Source organism: Mya arenaria, chromosome 2 (assembly GCF_026914265.1).
Source record: "Mya arenaria isolate MELC-2E11 chromosome 2, ASM2691426v1".
NCBI lineage: Eukaryota > Metazoa > Mollusca > Bivalvia > Myida > Myidae > Mya > Mya arenaria.
The window spans coordinates 58,218,882-58,242,015 of record NC_069123.1 but is presented as its reverse complement, the minus strand read 5'-3'; the positions used below and the strand labels follow the sequence as shown (position 1 = coordinate 58,242,015).

The 23,134-nt window shown below is 38.5% G+C and overlaps 1 protein-coding gene across 1 annotated transcript; it reads right to left on the bottom strand.

The window, feature by feature from the left end:
• Nucleotides 1-10: 10 nt before the first annotated feature.
• Nucleotides 11-21,520, bottom strand: LOC128216217 (fatty acid synthase-like). The gene is made up of 16 exons (XM_052922790.1): nt 21,463-21,520; nt 21,071-21,238; nt 19,763-19,957; nt 19,357-19,479; nt 18,510-18,743; nt 16,868-17,175; nt 16,133-16,279; nt 15,691-15,924; nt 15,325-15,537; nt 11,647-11,966; nt 9,607-9,803; nt 9,023-9,202; nt 4,639-4,808; nt 3,152-3,242; nt 2,721-2,894; nt 11-42 (listed from the first exon to the last, which is right to left on the bottom strand). Exons 1-16 carry the CDS (start codon nt 21,518-21,520, stop codon nt 11-13), a joined length of 2,844 nt encoding a protein of 947 aa, XP_052778750.1.
• Nucleotides 21,521-23,134: the final 1,614 nt, after the last annotated feature.

Sequence of the window (23,134 nt, the reverse complement as noted above, 5' to 3'; positions counted from 1 at the left end):
CCCTCTAGTTTTACTCCTCCTGAGGTAACACTGTTGCATCCTCTGTTTACATGTACTGCAATAACCAATAAATGCACAATATCCTGAATACCTGAAGTACATTGTAATAGTTAAGAGATTTTCCCTGAACACTTTTTTACACACAGGGCATAACAACAGGGTTCGAATTTAACTTTGAGCAGCACTCGCAAAAATTTTCAAGTGCTTTTTGAGGCAACTCGCAAAATGAAAAATCAACTTGCAATGTTATTATTTGCTTTATTCCCTTATAATTTTGTCTAATTAAAGTAGAAATTTACACTTAAGACCTATTATGAGTATTAAAAAGTTTCAATCTTGAGTAACTTGGCTACTAGAACTTGTTGATGGCTTATTCTTTTTGGGGGGTACGGAAAGACTCATCAGATGCTGGCCGCTTTTTGATAACAAAGCTGTCCAATAATTTGACATTGTTCACTTTGTATATTTACCCTAGCCATTGGGTAATACCCATTCGGCAAGCACGCTACAGATTTCATTAAGTCTATAAGTATTAAAAACAATAACATTATAAATTTAAAATAAAAGCAACAGTAAATGTTAGTGGATGCTTTGGACCATGAAATATATTGATTGACGAAGTCTCTTCACTTTGACAGTTGGGTGGAAATATATTCAAAGGTTGATGGGGTTTACATATAGTGCGCGAAAGCGCTAAAGTTAGTCAATGATTGAGCTAGGTGATTACGTCGTTTGTATTCACTTTGTATTATGCACGCCTCGGAGCATCCCGGAACGATTCGAGATAAAACTCGGCCTTTTCCGTATTTGTTCTATTTTTGAAAACTTACTAGAGCGTGACTCCGTACTATCTTCTTTAAACTGGTAGTGTAAACATGCCACTTATAGGCTGTTTACACTCGACTACGTAGAGGAGTTAAGTTCATGTTTATTCTACTTTCCTTTTAACATTTTGTGGCCTAGAAAAAGCCACTCGCAGAATTTCGCGAGCTTGAATAAAAGTCACTCGCAATTTGCAAATGTCGCTCGCATTTTGCGAGTCTAAATTCGAACCCTGAAAAAGCAAATTGGTTTAACAAGAGCGGTCACAGACAGCCGCCCCCGCCTCATGGGGACATTTTTTGTAACGAAAGCCAATCAATGGTAAGGGTAGTTTCTCAGGAAAATAAGAAATGTGTAAAATTAAGAAAGGGCAATAACTCTTTCAAAAAAGGTCAAATTGCAAAAGCCTGACAATATGCACTGTGTCACTATAAAGTCATAAACGTAAGAGAAGTTGCGAAGAAACCAATTTTAAATGTAAAATAAAGAAAGGGCAATAACTCTTTCAAAAATGGTCGAATCGTGAAAGCCCAACAATATGCGCTGCGTCACTATATAGTTATCAATCTGTGAAAGTTTGGTAGAAATCACATGAAAAACATAAGAGGATTTGCGAAGAAACCAATTTTAAATGTAAAATAAGCAAAGGGCAATAACTCTTTCAAAAATGGTCAAGTCGCAAAAGGCAGACAATATGCGCTGATTCACTTTATGATCACCAATCTGTGAAAGTTTGGTAGAAATCGCATGAAAAACTTAAGGAGTTGTGGAGAAACCAATTTTAAATGTAAAATAAGCAAAGGGGAATAACTCTTTCAAAAATGGTCGAATCGGGAAAGCCCGTCAATATGCGCTGCTTCACTTTATGATCATCAATCTGTGAAAGTTTGGTAAAAAGAAAAACATAAGAGAAGTTGCGAAAAAAAACAATTTTAAATTAAAATAAGCAAAGGGCAATAACTCTTTCAAAAATGGTCAAATCGGGAAAGCCCGACAATATGCGCTGCTTCACTTTATGATCATCGATCTGTGAAAGTTTGGTAGAAATCGCATGAAAAACGTAAAAGGAGTTGAGAAGAAACCAATTTTAAATGTAAAACAAGCAAAGGGCAATAACTCTTTCAAAAATGGTCTAATCGGGAAAGCCCGACGATATGCACTGCTTCACTTTCTGATCATCAATCTGTAAAAGTTTGGTAGAAATCGCATGAAAAACGTAAGAGGAGTTGCGAAGAAACCAATTTTAAAAGTAAAATAAGCAAAGGGCATTAACTCTTTTAAAAATGGTCAAATCAGGAAAGCCCGACAATATGCGCTGCTTTACTTCATGATCATCAATCTGTGAAAGTTTGGTAGAAATCGCATGAAAAACGTAAGAGGAGTTGCGAAGAAACCAATTTTAAATGTAAAATAAGCAAAGGGCATAACTCTTTCAAATATGGTCAAATCAGGAAAGCCCGACAATATGCACTGCTTTACTTTATGATCATCAATCTGTGAAAGTTTTGTAGAAATCGCATGAAAAACATACGAGGAATTGCAAAGAAACCAATTTTAAATGTAAAATAAACAAAGGGCTACAACTCTTTCAAAAATGGTCGAATCGCAAAAGCCCGACAATATGCGCTGCTTCACTTTATGATCATCAATCTGTGAAAGTTTGGTAGAAATCGCGTGAGAAATGTAAGAGGAGATGCAAAGAAATGAATGTGGAGCGGACAGAGGCACACACACACGCACGCACACACGCATGGAATCGCGCCTACCATTACTATATCCCCTCGCCTTTTCAAGGCGGGGGATAATAAAAATCCCAGCCTGATTAGGCAAAGTTGATGGAAGTAAAGAGCTTCGGTATGGCAGGGGAATAATGAACCACATTTTACAACTTTGCATACCTAGTGCCAATCCAGATTCCACACCATCCCTGTGTACAGCTGGATTGATGGAAACCTGACCAAGTCTGGTGATGTGTGGAGATCGATGGACTGGTTCACCAAGAAGGCTCAGCTGTATCATTCCAGTCATAAATGTCAACCAGTCACCAGTCCAGGTAACCTGACCACTCTCTCCTAAGGACAAAACATTGTGGTAGCAATTTTGATATAAACGGGGGTGAACAAAGTTATACATTCTAACAATATATCTATTCAAGGCAATAGTTTGCTTTGAAATCTTTCTCGCATTATCAACTTGTGGATCAATGTTATCTTATATTACAGTATATTCTTTCAAAACAAGATGACTTTCAATTATAAAGTAATAATTGAAATGCATAATCATAACATTTAACCTAAACAGTAAATATGTTGTAGTAGGGTTCATGTACCATTGTTGTCTGCCTGTGTGACCACCTGAAACTTTCCACTGTAGTTGTGACCCATCAGACATAACTCCCTGTATACCTCCTCTTGAGTTAACTGGTAAAAGGAAAAAAAAGCTCAATGAACAAATAATGTACCTTCTTCATGTTATTATATATTGCCAACCAGCTGTCTTTCTAGCTAAATGTCTACGTCATAATTCATTACCACTGTCATATTTCATTCTTTTACTCAAAGCACAGTAACATTTTAATTTGAGATACATGATTTAAAGGCCCGGTCACACCGCCCGAACTCTGTTGGAGCGTTCCTTGAACGGTAGGGAGAGGGGATCGAATTTCGACAACGCTCGTCACCGCGCACAAAATGGGGAAAAAATCGAAAACACGGGCGTTGCCTTAGCGGTGCACCGCTGAAGCCGGCATTGCTATAGCGTTGGCTTAACGGTAGCGAGCGTTGGTTTAGCGGTGACGGGAGCGTTGATAGAGCGGGGTTCTGCGCATGCGGGCGTTGGCTCGGCGGGGGTTTAAAGTTGGTTTAGCGGCATACCGCTTTTGACTACGGAGCTGAAAGGATCGCTTTGATAGAAGTTCTGATAGATTTTTGATAGAAGTCAATAGTTGAAGTTCATCATGCCACGTAGACAAAAGAAGAGGAAGGCTGGAGAAGGAAAGGCAGCAGCCTTCTTCTCTCTCTTCTCCTTCTGTCAACAGCTTGTTGCAATCTGAGGAGGTTCTGATTCTGCTGCTGGACTAGTGCACCAATCATAGCAAGTCTCTCAGCATCCATGGTAGTACAGTTTTACTGTAACTTTGAGCAAATTCGATGTAAATGAGGTCTGCACTCAACGGCAGCTCGATTCCAAATGGGCTACTGGTCCATTTCTCCCCGTATTTATAGCCAAATTCTGGTCCTGCTCCGACACCTCCATACCAACGCCAAACCAAAGTTCATCACCGCAATGGATAGCTGCTTCAACGCCCGACACCGTTCCAGCAATCCTGTGTCCGCTCGTAAAATGCTTACAACCGCTCCACCAAAGTTTGTGCAACGTTTAATCACCGCCCAGGCAAAGCTGGCGAAGCAGCGGTGGTCCAGCGTTCAAGATTTCTGCGTTGGCCTAGCGGACCCAAGCGTCCACAAACTTGCGTCTAGCGGTGCCAAACTCTGACTGGGCGTTGTTGGAGCGGTGGTGAACTTTGCCGGAGCGGAAAATTGCCCGCTCATCACCGCTCGCAATATTTTGTGCAGCTCAAAACTTTCAGAGCGGTAGGAGGGGACCATAAGCGGTGGCCAAGCCTATAGGGCGTTGCCTTATCGGGGGCCAACTTCTGGTGAACGGTAGCGAGCGGTGATGAATTGTTTTCACCACTCCAGGAACGCTCCAGCAAAGTTCTTGCGGTGTGACCGGGCCTTAACAAAACAATGCCTTAAATTGAATATCCCAGTCAATGTAACCAGATTTTACAAACTACGATTTCCTTAAACGTACATGTATCTCCAGCTTCCTCAGTGGTGATGTGGGTGGGGCATCTAGACATGTGTCAGGTAGGGATTTCCCAAGGCGTGTGATTCTCCCACTACACACCAGCTCCTGGCCTTCTGTGATCTCAAACTCACCAACAAGGGGGATCACCCTGACATGCATGCTTAGCAGTGCTCCTATGAATTTCAATTGTTATCAAACAGAGTTTGTGTATAAACTTAACATAATACATGTTTTTGGGGCAAATGTCCACTTTGATGATTGTGATGAAGCAGTAAAATGTATAACCCAACAAATGACATGAATCATGCTCTGGTAAATAATAAAAAAAACAAGAGATGTTTGTCAAACATTATGCCCCCCCCCCCCCCCCCTGAGCACCATGTTGTCAGGATTATTTGGACAATTGAATGAAATATGCATGGACCTCCACGTCAAGTTTTAGGGCCATGGGTGCAGGCAGTGTCAAGTTATCACACAGACAAGCTTATTGGATTTAAGGTCACTGTGACCTTGACGTTTGACCTGATGACCACTTAAATAACAAGAGCGGTTATAAGACAGCGCGGTCGACTACGCTGCTTTGACTTAGAATACAATAACGATGTAATAATACCAAGTTTGGTCTCTTTATGTCAAACCTAACTAAAATTATTCGATACATAAGGTGACTTTGATGCTGCCCTCATACCAGCCCACCCAAACAATGATGAAAGTCATTCAAATAAATTGATTTCCCATTATGAAAATGTGGTTAAGAATATACAAATATGCCTTTCAAAGAAAATTAAAAAAACAAAAACAAAAAAAAAACAAAAAAACAAGGGCCATAATTTGTATTTAGGCTTAAAATGGAGTTATGTTTCTTGTTGTAAGATGGGCGTAATTAATTTTGAATTTTATTAAGTGCATTTAATGAATGGTATAAATGTTTTTTTATTAAAATCCCAACTTGCCCTTAACTTTAACTTGCCTAAAACTTTTACCCAAGTCAATCAGGGGCCATAACTTGTATTAAGGATATGGAGTTATGTAACCTCATTGGGTGATGGTCCTGAACAACTGTGTGAAGTATTAAGTCAATTGAATGAAGGGTATAGAAGTTATTAAACAATATCCCAACCTGCCCTAAAACTTTAACCTAAGTTCCATAGTCAATCAGGGGCCATAATTTGTATAAAAGATCATATGGAGTTATCTAACCTCATTATGTGATGGCTCTGAACATCTGTGAATGGTATTGGAGTTTTAAGTGAAAATCCCAACTTGCCCTAAAACTTTAACCTGCCCTAAAACTTTAACCTAAGTCAATCAGGGGCCATAACTTGTATTTAGGATAATATGGAGTTATGTAACCTCATTGTGTGATGGTCCTGTACAACTGTGTGAAGTATTAAGTCAATTGAACCAAGGATATAGAAGTTATTAACAAGAGCTGTCACAGTATGTAACGAATGCCCCCGAATGTGACATTGACCTACGAACAAGGTCAGTACATGAAAAGTTGATCTTGCCTTTACTTGTCAAATACATATGGCAAGTTATTTTAAATTGCCTCTGAACATAAAAAATACCACCCATACTTGACAACCTACACTGTTATGTCCTTATATTCAGAATTCCCTTGTGAATAAACGCTTAGTGTATCTTTCACCTTAGAGGTAGAGACATGGGTCTTGCACACGACACGTCGTCTTCGTATGTGGAACACATGTAGCAAGTGATTTTAAAATCTGTCCATACAAGGGAAAGTAACAGCCCGGACACGACAACCTATACTCTATGTCCTTATATGCAGCACTCCATTGTGAATAAACACTAAGTGTGACCTTGACCTTTGAGGTAGGGACACGGGTCTTGCACGCGACATGTGGTCTTGGTATGTGGAACACATGTGGCAAGTTATTTTAAAATCTGTCCATACAAGGGAAAGTTACAGCCCGGACACGACAACCTATACTCTATGTCCTTATATGCAGCACTCCATTGTGAATAAACACTATGTGTGACCTTGACCTTTGAGGCAGGGACACGGGTCTTGCACGCGACATGTCGTCTTGGTATGTGGAACACATGTGGCATGTTATTTTAAAATCTGTCCATACAATCTAAAAGTTACAGCCCGGACACGACAACCTATACTCTATGTCCTTATATGCAGCACTCCATTGTGAATAAACACTAAGTGTGACCTTGACCTTTGAGGTAGGGACACGGGTCTTGCACACAACATGTCGTCTTGGTATGTGGAACACATGTGGCATGTTATTTTAAAATCTGTCCATACAAGAGAAAGTTAAAGCCCGGACACGACAACCTATACTCTATGTCCTTATATGCAGAATTCCCTTGTGAATAAACACTAAGTGTGACCTTGACCTTTGAGGTAGGGACACGGGTCTTGCACACGACACGTCGTCTTGGTATGTGGAACACATTTGGCAAGTTATTTTAAAATCTGTCCATACAAGGGAAAGTTACAGCCCGGACACGACAACCTATACTCTATGTCCTTATATGCAGCACTCCATTGTGAATAAACACTAAGTGTGACCTTGACCTTTGAGGTAGGGACACGGGTCTTGCAGGCGACACGTCGTCTTGGTATGTGGAACACATGTGGCAGGTTATATTAAAATCTGTCCATACAAGAGAAAGTTACAGCCCGGACACGACAACCTATACTCTATGTCCTTATATGCAGCACTCCATTGTGAATAAACACTAAGTGTGACCTTGACCTTTGAGGTAGAGACACGGGTCTTGCACGCGACACGTCGTCTTGGTATGTGGAACACATTTTGCAAGTTATTTTAAAATCTGTCCATACTAGGGAAAGTTAAAGCCCGGACACGACAACCTATACTCTATGTCCTTATATGCAGCACTCCATTGTGAATAAACACTAAGTGTGACCTTGACTTTTGAGGTAGGGACACGGGTCTTGCACGCGACTCGTCGTCTTCGTATGTGGTACACATGTGGCAAGTTATTTTAAAATCTGTCCTTACAAGAGAAAGTTACAGCCCGGACACGACAACCTATACTCTATGTCCTTATATGCAGCACTCCATTGTGAATAAACACTAAGTGTGACCTTGACCTTTGAGGTAGGGACACAAGTCTTGCACGCCACACATCATCTTGGTATGTGGAAAACATGTGGCAAGTTATTTTAAAATCTGTCCATACAAGGGAAAGTTACAGAGCCGGACGGCCGGACAGCCAGACGGACGGACGGTGCGATTTTAATATGCCCACCTTCGGGGGCATAATAAATATTCCAACTTGCCCTAAAACTTTAACCTAAGTTCCATAGTCAATCAGGGGCCATAATCTGTGTAAAGAATAATATGGAGTTATCTAACCTCATCATGTGATGGCCCTGAACAACTGTGTGAAGTATTAAGTCAATTGAATGTAGGGTATTGGACTTATAAGTGAAAATCCCAACTTGCCCTAAAACTTTAACCGGAAGCCGACGCTGGGGTGAGTAGTATAGCCCACCTATTCTTCGAATAGTCGAGCTAAAACGGGTCATTTACAGGTCAAGCCCAACCCTCTAGTCAAGTTTGATGATTATAGGTTCAGGCTTTGTTGAGATATCTCTGGGAGAATCTTTAACTTTTTTGTGTTAAAGGTCACTGTGACCTTGACCTTTGACCCAATATCAAGAGGGGTCATCTACTGGTCAGGCCCAACCTTCATGTCAAGTTTGAGGGCCATGGGTGCAGGCATTGTCCAGTTATCATTCGGACAACCTTTTCTCATTCAAGGTCAATGTGACCTTGACCTTTGGCCCGATGAGCCCCAAAATCAATAGGGGTCATCTACTGGTCAGACCCAACCTCCAAGTCAAGATTGAGGGCCATGGGTGTAGGCATTGTCAAATTACCAATCGGACAACCTTTTATCATTCAAGGTCACTGTGACCTTGACCTTTGACCCGATGACCTCTATAATCAATAGGTGTCATCTGCTGGTCAGGCCCAGCCTCTATGTCAAGTTTGATGACCATAGGTCTATATATTGTTTATTAATCACTCAGACAAGCTTTAAAATCCTTTTACCATTTAAGGTCACTGTGACCTTGGCCTTTGACCCGATGACCCCTAAAATCAATAAGGGTCATCTACTGGTCAAGCCCTATCTTCATGTCAAGTTTGATGACCATACATCAAGGAATTGCTGAGTTATCACTCGGACAAGCTTAGGTCTACCAACGGACCGACCGACCGACCTACTGACCGACCAACATGTGCAAAGCAATATACCCCTCTTCTTCGAAGGGGGGCATAAATTTTTTTGAAGAGACCATTCAAAAAAGGGCCCTAATGTCATCAATAATCTTATTTGTTTTGCAGGAGTTCAGTGTCTGAAAAATGCTTACCATTGTCAGGCAAGATAACTGGGCGATGGACTTGTACACCTTCAAGCTGCACAGCCATTTGTTCAAACAGCTCACCATGGTAACGGGCTAGACACTTCCATGCCAACAGAATGTGACCAGCCAATGGGAACACTGGACGACCACTGATCACATGATCCAGCAGGTGACTGTATTTGCCATCTGTGTTTAAAGTATAAGAGTACATGTAGCTCACTCAAATGCGCTTAAAAGTGTTCCCAAAGCATTCAATGTGAACCAAAACTTCTTGCTGACTCCTAAAAGAAATCACAAATGTAAACATAATGCTTGTAAAGTTGCATAAACTAGTGCGGTCACATAAGGGGAATAATATATTGACAAATCAGTTCATGAATTCTTGTGTGACAATGAAAAATCCACATTCAAGTGTAATTTAAGTATTTTTCTGAAAATAGGGCATGGTTAAAGAAAGTAGAGTTTAAACACTGTAGCATGTTTTGAAATGGCTTTTATTGATCATACCACACATTAAATTCACTGTTATATATATTTCTTTTAAACATGCGACTTGCTACATTTTTAAGATCTCTATTCATTATTATCACCTGTAGCAATCTGAAAGCTGGTCTGGCTGAATTGTCCGTGTCCCCCAGTAAGAAAGTCCTCTTGGTGTGGCACGTCCCAGGAATGGGCGTGGTCCCAGGTAAAGAAGGGTGATAGCAAGGGGACGCCTCGAGAGACAGGATACTCCATGGGGGGGAATATTCCAAGGGGGTTAAACTGCAGGCCAGCCAGATAGCACCTGGGTAGAAAGTGGTATTATTTACATGTGCCTTTACTTATACTGCTAGCTGTTCACATGATTTTGAAAACAATTTAATGTGAAACATAACCAATGATCAAATTTTAAGATAATGACAAAAATCAATAAAGTTCACTGAAACTGGAAGAACACTGAAGTACAAATACATGTATACAATAATGTTGATGTTCTGCAAAATTTGTTTTACAGTTTTCTTTTGTTTGTAGTAGTCATTCATAAATGTAAATGTACATGTATGTCTCATTTTGAGACAATAGATAAGCAAGTTTCTTAAACATTTGAAATAAATTTATGTGCCCACACATTTTAGCTTTTATTTTCAAAACAGGTCTTTACAAAGAATATTGTACAGTAAAACTGCGATCGCTCAAGGACGCCGGGGTCCGAGCTAAAACCTCGAGGGATCCGACACCGATTATGTGTTGCATTGTGAAAATTGCTCATATGTTCAAAGGCTGTCATATACTAAATGTAAAAGAAAAAACAATTATTTAAGGAATGAATTGCGGGCTTGATGTCATTATCGGGGTATGAACGCAATTGGGCTGGTCTAAGTGTGTGGAGTCCGAAGGACTCCATGCGTACTTTGACCAGCCCAATTGCGTTCGTATCCCCGATAATGACATCAAGCCCGCAATTCATTACTTATATTTACACCAGTAGTTCATTATTTCATTTAATAATTGTTAAAAAAATACTTTATTTCATTTTAAAAAACCTTTCAGTAACCCTTTCCTACCCATTCTGTAAATAGAACGACCCGACTGTAACCGGAAGCATTTTTTTCAAATGACGTCACAATATCGCGGGAAAAGATCAACCAGTTGAAACAACTTTTAAACGTAAATTTCAAATAGTTATGGCAAATATACAGCCTCTTCCCTTCATGTACGTGACTACTGACTATGTTCTGTATAGAGAAATTCAACTTGTTAGGTGTTTGAAACCATGTATAGCAATACATCATTTGATCACTCAGAACTCCTCGGCCATTTTTTTCAAAAACAACCTCGGATATATTTGGACGGTTTACATACTCAAAAAGAGGTACATTTAAGTCCGCTGCAAGCAGATCGCGTAGTGATTTTATTTAGCAGTTAAACTTTATGTCTTTACTCTTGAAAATCTTTATTATGTTTGCAATAATACACTTCACTGGTAATCAATTTAAACTTAGATCACAAGATAAATATTTTTCATGTATATTGTTATGTAATGAATTCCGATCCAAACATATCCGAAGATGTTGCGTTCATCGATTGATGAACGCAATTGCCGAAAGGTAGTTCATTTAAGGAATGGAAGCCGAGGTGTAAATATAAATGAATAAATAGTTTATTTTTGCAAAAAGGACATTCTCTACAAGCACAAGCAACAAGCAACATTGCAATATGACAGTAAATTTTTACGGCATTTGTGAGATTTAATTTTCGCAAAATCAAGGATTGATGATTGGCGCATCTTGTCTGTCTCATGAAACTGTTCAAACTCATAATCATCTTCTCAAATGCCCTTATAAATCAACTATCATCGGTCATACGTAAACAGTGATAAACAGTTTTTTCCAGAAAAAGTGTGATATTATGACCTTGAGGGAGCCATATGGTTTTGTGCATGATTTGTGTGTTTGTGACAGACTAATATGCTGGACTCCTCGACTGATTTAGGTTTCGATGCAGCGTCAGTATATTTTATATAAAAATAGAAGGAAAAATGTTCGGAACCAAGCTCTGACCTCGAGGGACCGCCGGTTCTCGAAAGACTGCCGTTCGAATGACTGCAGTTTAACTGTAATGATATTCAAACAAAACATGACACTTACTGTCCAAGACTTTCGAAGAAATTTTCAACTTCATCATCACTCCCTTTTTCCATCAAGCTTACAGCAGTAACTTGGTTGTCTAATAACTCTTGTATCTTTTTCGAAGTCCCTTGTCCTGTTGCAACCTCAATGACAATTGCGTGTCTAGGTACTTGTTTAAAGGCTTCTAGCTGGTGTTCATCATGGCTTGGAACTTCTTTAGCTTGTTCCCTTTTTGCTTCACAAGACATGATCTCCACAAGATAGTCAATGGTACAACTTTCAGCCTTTGATTGTGATGTATGCACCCAACACTTGGAAAATGACTTGGGCTGAATAATCTAAATGAAGAGTAAATTAATTTATTAATCTGTTGTAAAGTACTTTACAAAACAAGAGCTGTTGTAAGACAGCTTGCTCGATTATGCTGCTTTGACTTAGAAGTGAATACAAAAATGATGTAATATGTGCCTGTCAAAAGCAATAAAAAAATCAAAGTAAAAAGTAAACAAGAATCGCGATGTGACAAAACCGGCTTTTAAATGATTGGCAGAAGAGATTCAGTTTCAACTACTATCCTCTATTTTTTGTAACAGTGAGGCCACACCAAATTGATATTTCGTTCTGCGGATTTACCGCTCCTATTTTTTTGAAAACCTAAAAAAAATATTTTGATCGCCAAGCAGATTTTTTTCAGGTAATAATTTATTAAAAGGCTAAAAATACTCAAGTATAATTTTTCTACACTAGTTTTTGAAAAGGGAAGTTACCGATGCGTAGTGTTTTTATACTGTATATCGATCGGTTTAGCATGGGTTTCAATAAATTCAATCAAAATGGCAGCTTCCGGTATAAACAATGTGGCTCGAAGTTTGGAAATAAAATCTTATTTTTGACAATAAATAAGTTTTGAGCATGCTTGAAGTCATTGTTGATCGTCTCATTCACTAAAGGATCATTATTTAAAGCAATCATTATGCAATAAAGCAGGTGTATCTGAGACTGGTAGCGATTATATTGTGTAATTAGTGACTCGTTTTGAATGGAAATCGGACAGGTCAACTTAACTGGAACACGAGTCATTGTTTGGTCCAAATTGATGTTTCAAGCTCATTTTTGATCAAATTCTGACAAAACAACAGTTTTGAACAAATATCTTTTCACAAATAGCGATATAAACACTGGTCTGGATATACCTCAATATAAGTAAGCCTAAGTTTATCACCTTATATTTTGTTTTTATTTGCAGCATAATCCGGGATTGTAATACACTTGTCAATTGTAACCACTGCCCCGCCCACCCCTCGCCCTTGTTCAAGGGGTATTCCGGGGACAGCAGAGGCAATGGGCTGTGTTTTTACCTTTCAGGTGGCCCCGCAGTGCCTAGTGAATGTGGTTTTGTCCTCATATTGAAAATAGTCGGGAATGGGCCTCACATAGGTATTTGGGGTTGAGGGGCCATTTGGCAGGGATTTTACCAGCAGTGTGTCCCTGCAGGTCAGGTATTTTACCCGGGTTTTGAGAGACCGGAAGTCAAAGTCCCTGCTATTCCGGGGGGGGGGGGGGGGGGGGGGGGGCATATACAATTGGCTGGTGCATAAAAACATCTAAATAACCAAAAAAAAGTACTCTGAAAAACACCCTTGTTCTTTTTGTTTTAATAAGCACATGTCATTGCATTTCCTGTGATAATAAAAACAAAATTTATTCTATGTTATATGGAATCTGATGTTTGATGATGCCTGTGTAAGTGATCATTTTTTACAAATCCAAAATCAATCCTAAGTTATGTCTAAATACAGTTGCATTTATGATGTTAAACTGATTCAGGTAGATTTATATAAGTTGTTTCAAACTTTTTACTAAAAGCAGGGTTATTTATTATTATGAATGATCGTCATATTAAAGTACGTTTTAATTATATAAGAAATTAGATTTATCCATATAATGTTTGTACTAAACACGGATGTATAAATAGTATGTATTCCGACATTTTCCCAATGTCCATTAGAGGTTCAGTTCAAGATGGCATTAAAATGGGTTTAAGGGCAATTATTTTGAACAATCTTTCTTATTTATATTGAATATAAGGAAAAAAATATTTTTTGCTCTTCGCTCGCTTCGGTTTTTATGAAAACTGACAAAAAAAAAATTTTCTTTTTTTTTTCTTCGTTCGCTCGCTCCAATTTTTGTTGGCAAAAATCGGAGGAACTAAACATTAATTTGGTGTGGCCTGACCTTGATTCTAGGGGCCCCAAACACAATCCCATGGAAGTCTTCCATAAACTCTTCCTACATATCAAGTTTGGTCACAGTATGTCAACCATAACTAAAGTTATTCAGTACCAAACAGTAATCTATTTTAGCAACAGTGACCTTGACCCTATGGGGCTAAAAGGCAATCCAATGAAAGCTCTGCATAAACTTATCCTATATACCAAGTTTGGTCACACTAAGTCAACCCTTACTGAAGTTATTCAGTTCTAACCATATTTCTATTTTTAGCAACAGTGACCTTGACCTAGACAATGAGTCTCATCGCCCAAAAAACAATCTCAGGAAAAGTCTCTATAAACTCTTCCTATATATCAAGTTTGGTAACAATATGTCGACCTTTACTTAAGTTATTCAATACCAACCGTTTTTCTATTTATAGTAACTTTGACCTTGACCTTGAGCCTAGGGTCCTCAAATGCATTCCCATGAAACGTCTCCATAAATTCTTCCTTTATACCAAGTTTGGTCACTATATGTCAAACCTAGCTAAAATCATTCAATATATAAGGTGACTTTGACACTACCCTCTACCAGCCTGCCCAAACAATGGCGTAAGTCTTTCTAATAACTTGTTTTCCCTTTATGAAAACCTGGTTAAGAATATAAAAATGTGCCTGTCAAAAGAAATAAAAAGATAAATTGAAAAAAAAGTCAATAAAAGGCCATAATTTGAATTTAGGGTTAAAATGGAGTTATGTGACCTTATTGTAAGATGGTCATCAATAACTGTGTAAAGTATTAAGTCAATTGAACAAAGGGTATATAAGTTTGTTTTTATTAAAATCCCAACTTGCCCGAAAACTTTAACCTACCCTAAAGCTTTAACATAAGTACGCAAGTAAATCAGGGGCCATAACTTGTATTAAGGATAATATGGAGTTTTGTAACATAATTGTGTGACGGTCCTGAACGACTGTGTTAAGTATTAAGTAATTTGAAGGAAGGGTATATAATTTATTTATAAGTATCCCAACTTGCCCTAAAACTTTAACCAAAGTTCCAAAGTCAAACAGGGGCAATAATTTGTATAAAGGTTTTATGGAGTTATCTAACCTCATTATGTGATGGCCCTAAACAACTTCGTGAAGTATTAAATGAATTGAATAAAGAGTATTGAAGTTATAAGTGAAAATCCCGACTTGCCCTAAAACTTTAACCTGCTCTAAAACTTTAACCTAAGTTCCTAAGTCAATCAGGGGCCATAACTTGTATTAAGGATAATATGGAGTTATCTAACATTATTATATGATGGTCCTGAACAACTGTCTGAAGTATTAAGTGAATTGAATGAAGGGTATTGAAGTTATAAGTAAAAATCCCAACTTGCCCTAAAACTTTAACCGGACGCCCACGCTGACGCTGGGGCGAGTAGTAAAGCCCTCCTTATTCTTTGAATAGTCCAGCTAAAAATGATTTCATTACCCCTTTCATATTCCTCCTAAATGCCTCTGCCGCAGCCTTAAGATCCTTGTTCTTGCAGTTTTCCAATGCATGACCCCACCAGTATGCAGCAAGTATAGCTTCACGGGCAGTCAGACTGCCATCCATGTAGCAACAAGCCAACTGACCACTGCCCAACCCAAGCAGACCATCTACCACAATTTCCATTTCTCTAAGCAGGCTCACGAATCCAATCTGTCAAAACACAATATTTGTGCACTTTAACAACTTTTCATCACAGTTTCAATTACTGTAGTTCCCAACAAAGAATCAAACGCACAAAACAATATGCAAGTGTTGCTAATAGTCATAGGGAAATTACACCAATGTCGTATGACAAATACACACCTGTATGACTGTAAGAGCAACTTGTCTGTTAAGAATAACCTCAAAGGCGTTGTCACCACCCTCTGTAAGCAGGCAGTGCAGGTTGAAGTCATACTGTTTAAGGACCTCCCCACTTTCTAGGACTGACTGGTGGAACAAATCAAGACCTAGCAGTGACCGCCCAAGGGCTGGAGACATACTGCCCACTCCTGAGAACACCAGCCACAATGGATGATGCAATGGAGCTGAAAAGCACTGAAGAGTATAACAGTTAAAAATTAATATTATTATTAGAAGTGAGCATAAACAACTAATAACACATGATTGAAATCATCTTTATGTATATCTATATAATATTTACTAACTTTTTTAACAAGTGTAAACTCTCAAAATTACGAAGGTCAACTTGATATTTCAAACCAGGCAAAAATTACTGGGAAAAAATAAAACGAAGACGTCTTACCTTTACATGTACCTCAGGTGCCCCGGAGTTTAGGACACAGTATCCCCTGTATGGGTACTGGCCGCTCTGTCCCGAGGTCAATTCCAACTGGCTGGTTTCATTCAACAGGCTGTGCAGTTCGAAGTCATCACAATGGTTGCACATGAACTAATGGAGAAATAGAGAGGTTGGAAAAGTGGATTAGTTTTGTTTGAAAAAATATTCTTCAAGTATAAGAACAAGAGATAAATGGTTTAGGAGACGTGGTCTTTTGTTACTTTAAACATTATTTGTTTAATAATGTTTGTTAAGAGTTATTTAATGATGTTAAGGGTGGGTGTGGTCTTCTTATGTTAGCGCACTACCTGAGAAAATCACTGGTCTTGTGAGCTTGGTGACCATAAACCAACCTCTAAATGCTATGCAAAGGCCGGAAGTGCGTTAATCAATGCGCTTACTGGACGAATGTTGTTTTTCAGTTGTAGGGGTAAACCATAGAATTAAGAGGAAGTCTGCTGGTTCACCAAACACACATACACCATGAAGGCTGTGAATTGTAAACCTTTGTGAGAAGTTAGCACAACTGCAAATACTGGAATTCCATTTAGATTACCATTGGAAATGCATTACTAATGTTCAATGTACACTATAATAATGTACTTATATCAGTTTATTCTGTTATTACAAGCGTGTCTTCTAAAGAACACATCACAAACCTACCGATACTTCTATCTGCCATTTCACATTGTTTCTTACCTGAAGCAACTTATGCAGGCCCTCTTCTGTAACTCCTTGATACACACACAGTCGAGCGGAGTGTGACGCCATGTAATGCAGTGCGCGGGTTTTCTCATTGGCCAATAGGAGGGTATGGCTGTGATAGCCACCCATACCAAGGCTATTTACTGCACAATACCCATGATGCATTCTTGTGTTTTCTTTTACAATTTTGACTCTTCCATCTCTTAATGGAGATATTTTAGGGTTGTTTTCAGCAAATTCTGTGTTTGCTGGTATCATACCACTTCCCATGGCAACCAATATCTTTGCAATTGAAACCAAAACTGAAATGAAAATCATAGCTGCTTTGTATATTCACAAACTCTATAAACAAGCTGAAAATTAAGGAATTGAGAACAAAAGTGTTGCTCTGCTAGTAGATTTCATATGCATCAGAAGAACCAATGACAATGTATTTGTACCGTATTATATCATGCATAGGACGCACTTTTTTACCCCCAATTCTCGTCTTAAAAATTGCCTGCGTCCTTTCTATGCTATTAGAATTTCATCTGTTTTTTTCCAAGTCCATTTCAGGTCGAAAATATCGGACCGGGGAAGAACGCGGTAATAGTAAGTATCTGTACTGCGTCACCGAAGAGAACAACTGACATAGGTAAAATCACGCAAGTTAACACACAAAGAAATATATTGAATGTCTACTTTAAAATGATTTATTGAGAAATAAATTGAAAAAAAACATGAGTGTTTACTTTTTTTATAAAAGGGACGCTACTCACAAAAACTCGATGTGAGTCAGCACTTTAACTGGATTGAGATATAACGGAAATCGGGAAAGGAGGTAAATATCAATTAATCGTTCGATATTTTACAAAACATTTTGTTGTATGTTACTGTTTTAAAAAAATGATAAATGAATGTGCATAACGCAGAGTAGCATTATTGTCACTATCAAATCTTTTCAAATGTGCGAAGGTGTGAAAAAATCCCGCTGTCTGTCATTAGAAAAACATCAATAGAACAAACTATTGTGATGGTAATACCTTATGGTTGTTTGTTCGCACTTTACCCGATGTGCCTTCCGCTGGCAAGGCTAATTACTGACACTTAATTATGCTGACATGCTTTAATCCGCACAGCGACAAGCCTTATCAAAACAATCATCAGTTTTGACAATACACAGTTTTGTTCCGATTGCAACGGTTGCAACGGTTGACTGTCATTCAGAAGGCATGTCGAGACTATTGTAACGGTTACAACGGTTGACTGGCAGTCGGGACTATTACGGCATTTGTATAAGTCTTATAATATGCGTAAATGTTGTCAAAATGTCAAGACATATATCATTGTTGTGTACGTACGCTAAATTACCAATATACGACAATAATTATCGAAATACACAAGACAGTTACCAAAATATGCCTTATATACAATTTTTTGTTTGTTTTTTACTTCAATATATATGTTATAAATACTTGACCAACCTCAATTTTTCGGCTCCGATTTTGACATTTTTTCGCTGCGTCCTATCTTATATATTAAGGGTTTTTACCCGTTTTCTCAACTATTTTTTTGCCTGCGTCCTATCTATGCTAGCGTCCTATACATGATATAATACGGTACTTCTTAATCTATTAGCCACAGTGTTTGACCCTACCTGACACAGACAATGTGTGGCCTGTGCTGGCCTTTACTGAGCCTATCTGCAGCTGCCCCACCCTGTCCTGACACAGCACCCTGGCAAGAGCCCCAACTTCATCCCTGTCCACATCAGGTATACCTAGACCATGGGCTTCCACATACTCCACCTCATCGTGAACATCTTCATCCAGAGAAACATAGAAGTCAGAAAGAAACTGCTGCTGGCTCTGGAGGCTTGGGTAGCAAAGACCTAAGAAAGGAGGTTTGAGAATGTTATTGGCATAAAATAAAGAATTTTCTGTAAGTTAATTATAAATTTCAGCTTTCATTAAGCACATGATGTTATGGTTTGGCATGATATTCATAAATTTAAGCATCAATACATGTAAACATCCAGGGTCTTTTTTGTCAAAACGACATAACATAGAATAAAAATATTTCAAAAATTAAACTTCCAAGAGCCATTTTGATGCTCAAGTTTACTAGATTGCATGTAAGTGACACGAGACCTTCACTGTGATTGTGCTTGTTTTTTTGAAGGCTGTCTGAACCATTAATAAGCAAGAGTGGATCAAGTATATGAAGTTAGAGGATGTTTATTTCAGGAGCTCAACTTAGGATATGCAACCCTTCCACAGGGGACCGAAAAAATAAGCTCAAAAGGTGGCTATTTTAGTCTAAAATGGTGCAATAGCATTCATATTGACATGGAAAGCTTGCTTGGACAGTTTTAGGGGTCATGTGTCAAAACTACATTAAACATAGAATAGTAATATTCCAAAAAATAAACTTCTAAGAGTCATTTTGATGCTCAACTGTTGCAAAATAAATACTAAGTCATTTGCCAAGACAGAGTACCCCACCTGTTTCATCTGGCCTGGAGACCTGTGTCTCAGTGTTTACAATGATGGCATGAACCCTCTTGGCCGTCTCATGACACTGTAACACCATAGCAACCACTCCATCACCACCAATAAATCCTGAGGCTTTAAATACAGAATGAACAGAAGAAGCATTTAAAGCATAATTTTTAGCAATAAAAACAAATTATAAAGGAATTCAAATTAAATATCACCATATAAAACTTATAAGTTTTAATAACAAATGGGTCCCAGAGACATGATCCTTGAAAAACACAAAATTTTCATAGTATCATTTATTGATTTCGAGGTCACTCATATTAATGAAATCTTAAAACACAATAATAAGACAAGATTCTGTCCCTATTTTAATAGTTGAGTAACTACCAGTGTGCATAAATTATGATACCAGATTTGTCAAAAGGCTTCGGCATGTCTGAGCCAAGGCCATGTTCTGTCATCCACATGTTTGCAGCCATTTTGAATGCAATGCTTGCCCCGGCAACCACTGCACATTCAACATCACCCTGCCTCAGACTGGAATATGCTTGCTCAAGGGCCAAACAGCCTGCAGCATCACTGCCCTGGAGGGTAAGACTGGGCCCTGAAATCGGGATATCAATGCTGAAAGCAAGCCATCTTTCAAGTCTTTGTTTTTAAAATTATATTTTTAAGCCAAATCATTTAGGTTTTATTCCATTACCACATTATCATATGGCTTTATTTATGGGTATGTTTTAACATAATAGTTCAGTCAATCTTTTCCAATAAAGTGCCCATCAAACATTCTTTTGGACACTCACTTACTGTGAAATCATTAATGTTCGTGGGGCATTAATGTTCGTGGTTTTCGTGGATTGGGTGATCCACGAATTCAAGATCCCACGAAATATAAACCCTTTATTCACTTTTTCAATTGCCATGTTATGTAAATAGTCTAGTTTATTTGTTATAGAGGCCGCAGTATACAGCGTAAATATCCGTCACACTGTAAATCTGAAGCACGTGCCTAAACATGTGCTGTTCATGAAAATCTCTAAGTTTACAAGATGTGAGTGATGAGTGTTTGTTCTCGATTTTTTTATTTAATGAAATAATTAATCCATTACATTGGAGGTTACTGAGCACCCAACGTGACAATGTACAAAACAACGCGTTCAATATACTTATTAAACAAAAACGTGTGAATAAATATTGAAATGAAATGATATTCAAAAGTGATTGAATTTGTAGACATCAGCAATTTTTAGGGATTGTTTACTCAAATATACGGACCTTCTCTGTGTTTTCACAGTTTGCAAAATTCTTAATTGGCATTCAATGGCTTCGCCTATTTGACTTAACTTGTAGTTATGATCAGGGTACATCTTCTTTTATGAACTTATTTTCCATTTAAATCGATAATTGATATGCACTAATTGGCATGTCGTACCACTTTAGCGAGTGTCATAAACCGAGTGACGTAGAAGATGGAAATCACGGGCCAGCGCGTGGAGATAATGCAGACGATCTAGAACGATCGCAGTTTCGATTATTTATTTTTTTTCAAAAATGAAAAACCACGAATTCAAGTACCCACGAAATTGTAATTTTTCGGCAAACCACGAAATTTAATGCCAACGAATATAAATGATTTCACAGTATTCACAGCAAATGACAAAAATCAATAAGAATCATATAAGTTGACAAAGCAGGTAAGGACTATCATCAAACCCACCAGTCCAGTGGAACACTTCCGACACAGTGTTGGCCATCATGTGTTTTGCACAGCCAGTCCTCACCCCTGGCCTCGGCTTGTCTGGGTCGGAACTCCATGCCTCCCATGCCTGGGAATCCCCAGTCCCCACATACACACCCACCCTCGCAAGGCAGCTTGGATCCAGTCCTGTAGTATGCAAATAAGTTTATGTTGCAATGTACAAACAACTGTTCATCATTTTTTAGTAATAAATAGCAGATTTAAGCATTTTTAATAGTCTCTAAAGACACACAATACCTTGAAAAAGACACGAACTTACCAATGCTCTCTAAGGATGACTGACATTTGAAAATAAATGAAACTTTGGTCAAACGATGAAACAAGCAAATTCTTCAAAGTAACCAACATACCCGCATCTACAAGTGCCTCCATAACAACCTCCAGCAGAATTCTGAGCTGTGGGTCCATTACCCTGGCCCTTTCCTCTGGGATCCCAAAGAACTGGGCATCAAACTTATCGACATCGTCCAGCCTGCCCCAATGTGGGCACTCTTCTATGAATACCCCATCTGATAGTTTGAAACATACATGCATTAAAACATTTTTTATGTATTTCCCTGAAAACTGACAATGATTGTAGCAAATATTTGCCTAAGACAAACGGCCCACAAAAGCCTATGCTCTACTGGCATAACTTGTTTTTTTTTTGTGTTTTTTTTATCCAAAGCATACATTTGTACTTGAAATAGGCAGTATATTGAACCCAAATTCAAAGGGCAGTAGGAAGTAATCTGTATGTTTCACAAAGGGCAAAGGGATGGAATCACTACAAATAAACACAACTCTCTGTACAAGTTGTCTCCCTAGACTAGACTTTTGTTTGAGCTGCAGCATTTCAAGGACAATAATCCAGTCATGCATGGGTGGATCTGACAGGTTTTAAAGACAGCTTCAAGCTCTCATGGATTTCTAACTCCTATGTAAGTTTGATTTAGATACAATCAAAACTGAAGACTTTATCGCATTCACAAGCAATTATGTATGAACACAATGACTACTGACAGCACACCATGGCATAAGCTTTTCTAACCTTTGCCAGTAGATCTTAAAACAACAACATAAAATAGTTTTCACCTTCACCTCTCGCACCCTAAAAATATTATTTGGTTGTCCTATTAGAGGTGGTTGCTGCCACAATAACAGGTTTGAAAATCTATCTGGGTGCATGTGAGTTTGGTTTGTGCTCACCAAGCTGTACAAGTGGTTTTCCTCCAAGTACTCTGGTTCCCCAAAAGCACAATACCACACTCCCATGTAAAGTTGTATCAATAACAGTGATTGTAATATTACAATAATTTGATTCATGACTGCTATAAAATGAATCGGTTTAAACTATAATCTGAATCTGGCTTTGAGTGTCGACTTGATATAAATATTACACTCACAATGAGTCTTCTGTTGCTTGGCATGTCCCTGTAGTTTGCTTTGTAGCATTGTGATGATGCGTATTGAATACACTTAACTAAATGATGACGTCTCTTACCATATTGATCATCCTGTGAAACCTTGTCACTGATCATTTCCTCTCCTTTCAGCAGTTTGTTCAAGAACTCTGCCATGTTGTTGCAGCCTGGCAAGCGACATGATATTCCTGAGATGACCACAGTGTCAGTGAGCTCCTCTGCTTCTCCCCACTTCATCTTACTGGGGGACTTTTGAGGACTCGAGGTGGAACTGCTGGCTCCATCATCTTCCTCAACTTCTGACTTTGGTGTTGTCATGGCAATCACAGAAAGACTGAAAAGAATATGCCTTTACAAGGAATACTTCAAATCAAAGTTTCAAATGAAAAATGAAAAAAACAACAACATTCAATGGCTGCTCATTCAAGATACTATTCTCATAAACATTGCTATGAGTGCTCATTCAAGATAATATTCTCATAGACATTGCAATGGCTGCTTATATCCAAGATAATTTTCCCATAAACATTGCAATGGCTGCTTATTCAAGATACTATTCTCATAAACACTGCAACGGCTGCTCATTCAAGATAATATTCTCATAGACATTGCAATGGCT

What these genes read in the sequence shown, in the direction of transcription:
- LOC128216217 (XM_052922790.1), bottom strand. Translation starts at nt 21,520, where the DNA reads ATGGACCCACAGCTCAGAATTCTGCTGGAGGTTGTTATGGAGGCACTT. An exon ending in CCACACATTGTCTGTGTCAG is followed by an intron (nt 17,176 to 18,509) that starts GTAGGGTCAAAC and finishes TTTTCATTTCAG; the next exon opens with TTTTGGTTTCAATTGCAAAG. An exon ending in CACACAGGCAGACAACAATG is followed by an intron (nt 2,895 to 3,151) that starts GTACATGAACCC and finishes TTTTGTCCTTAG; the next exon opens with GAGAGAGTGGTCAGGTTACC.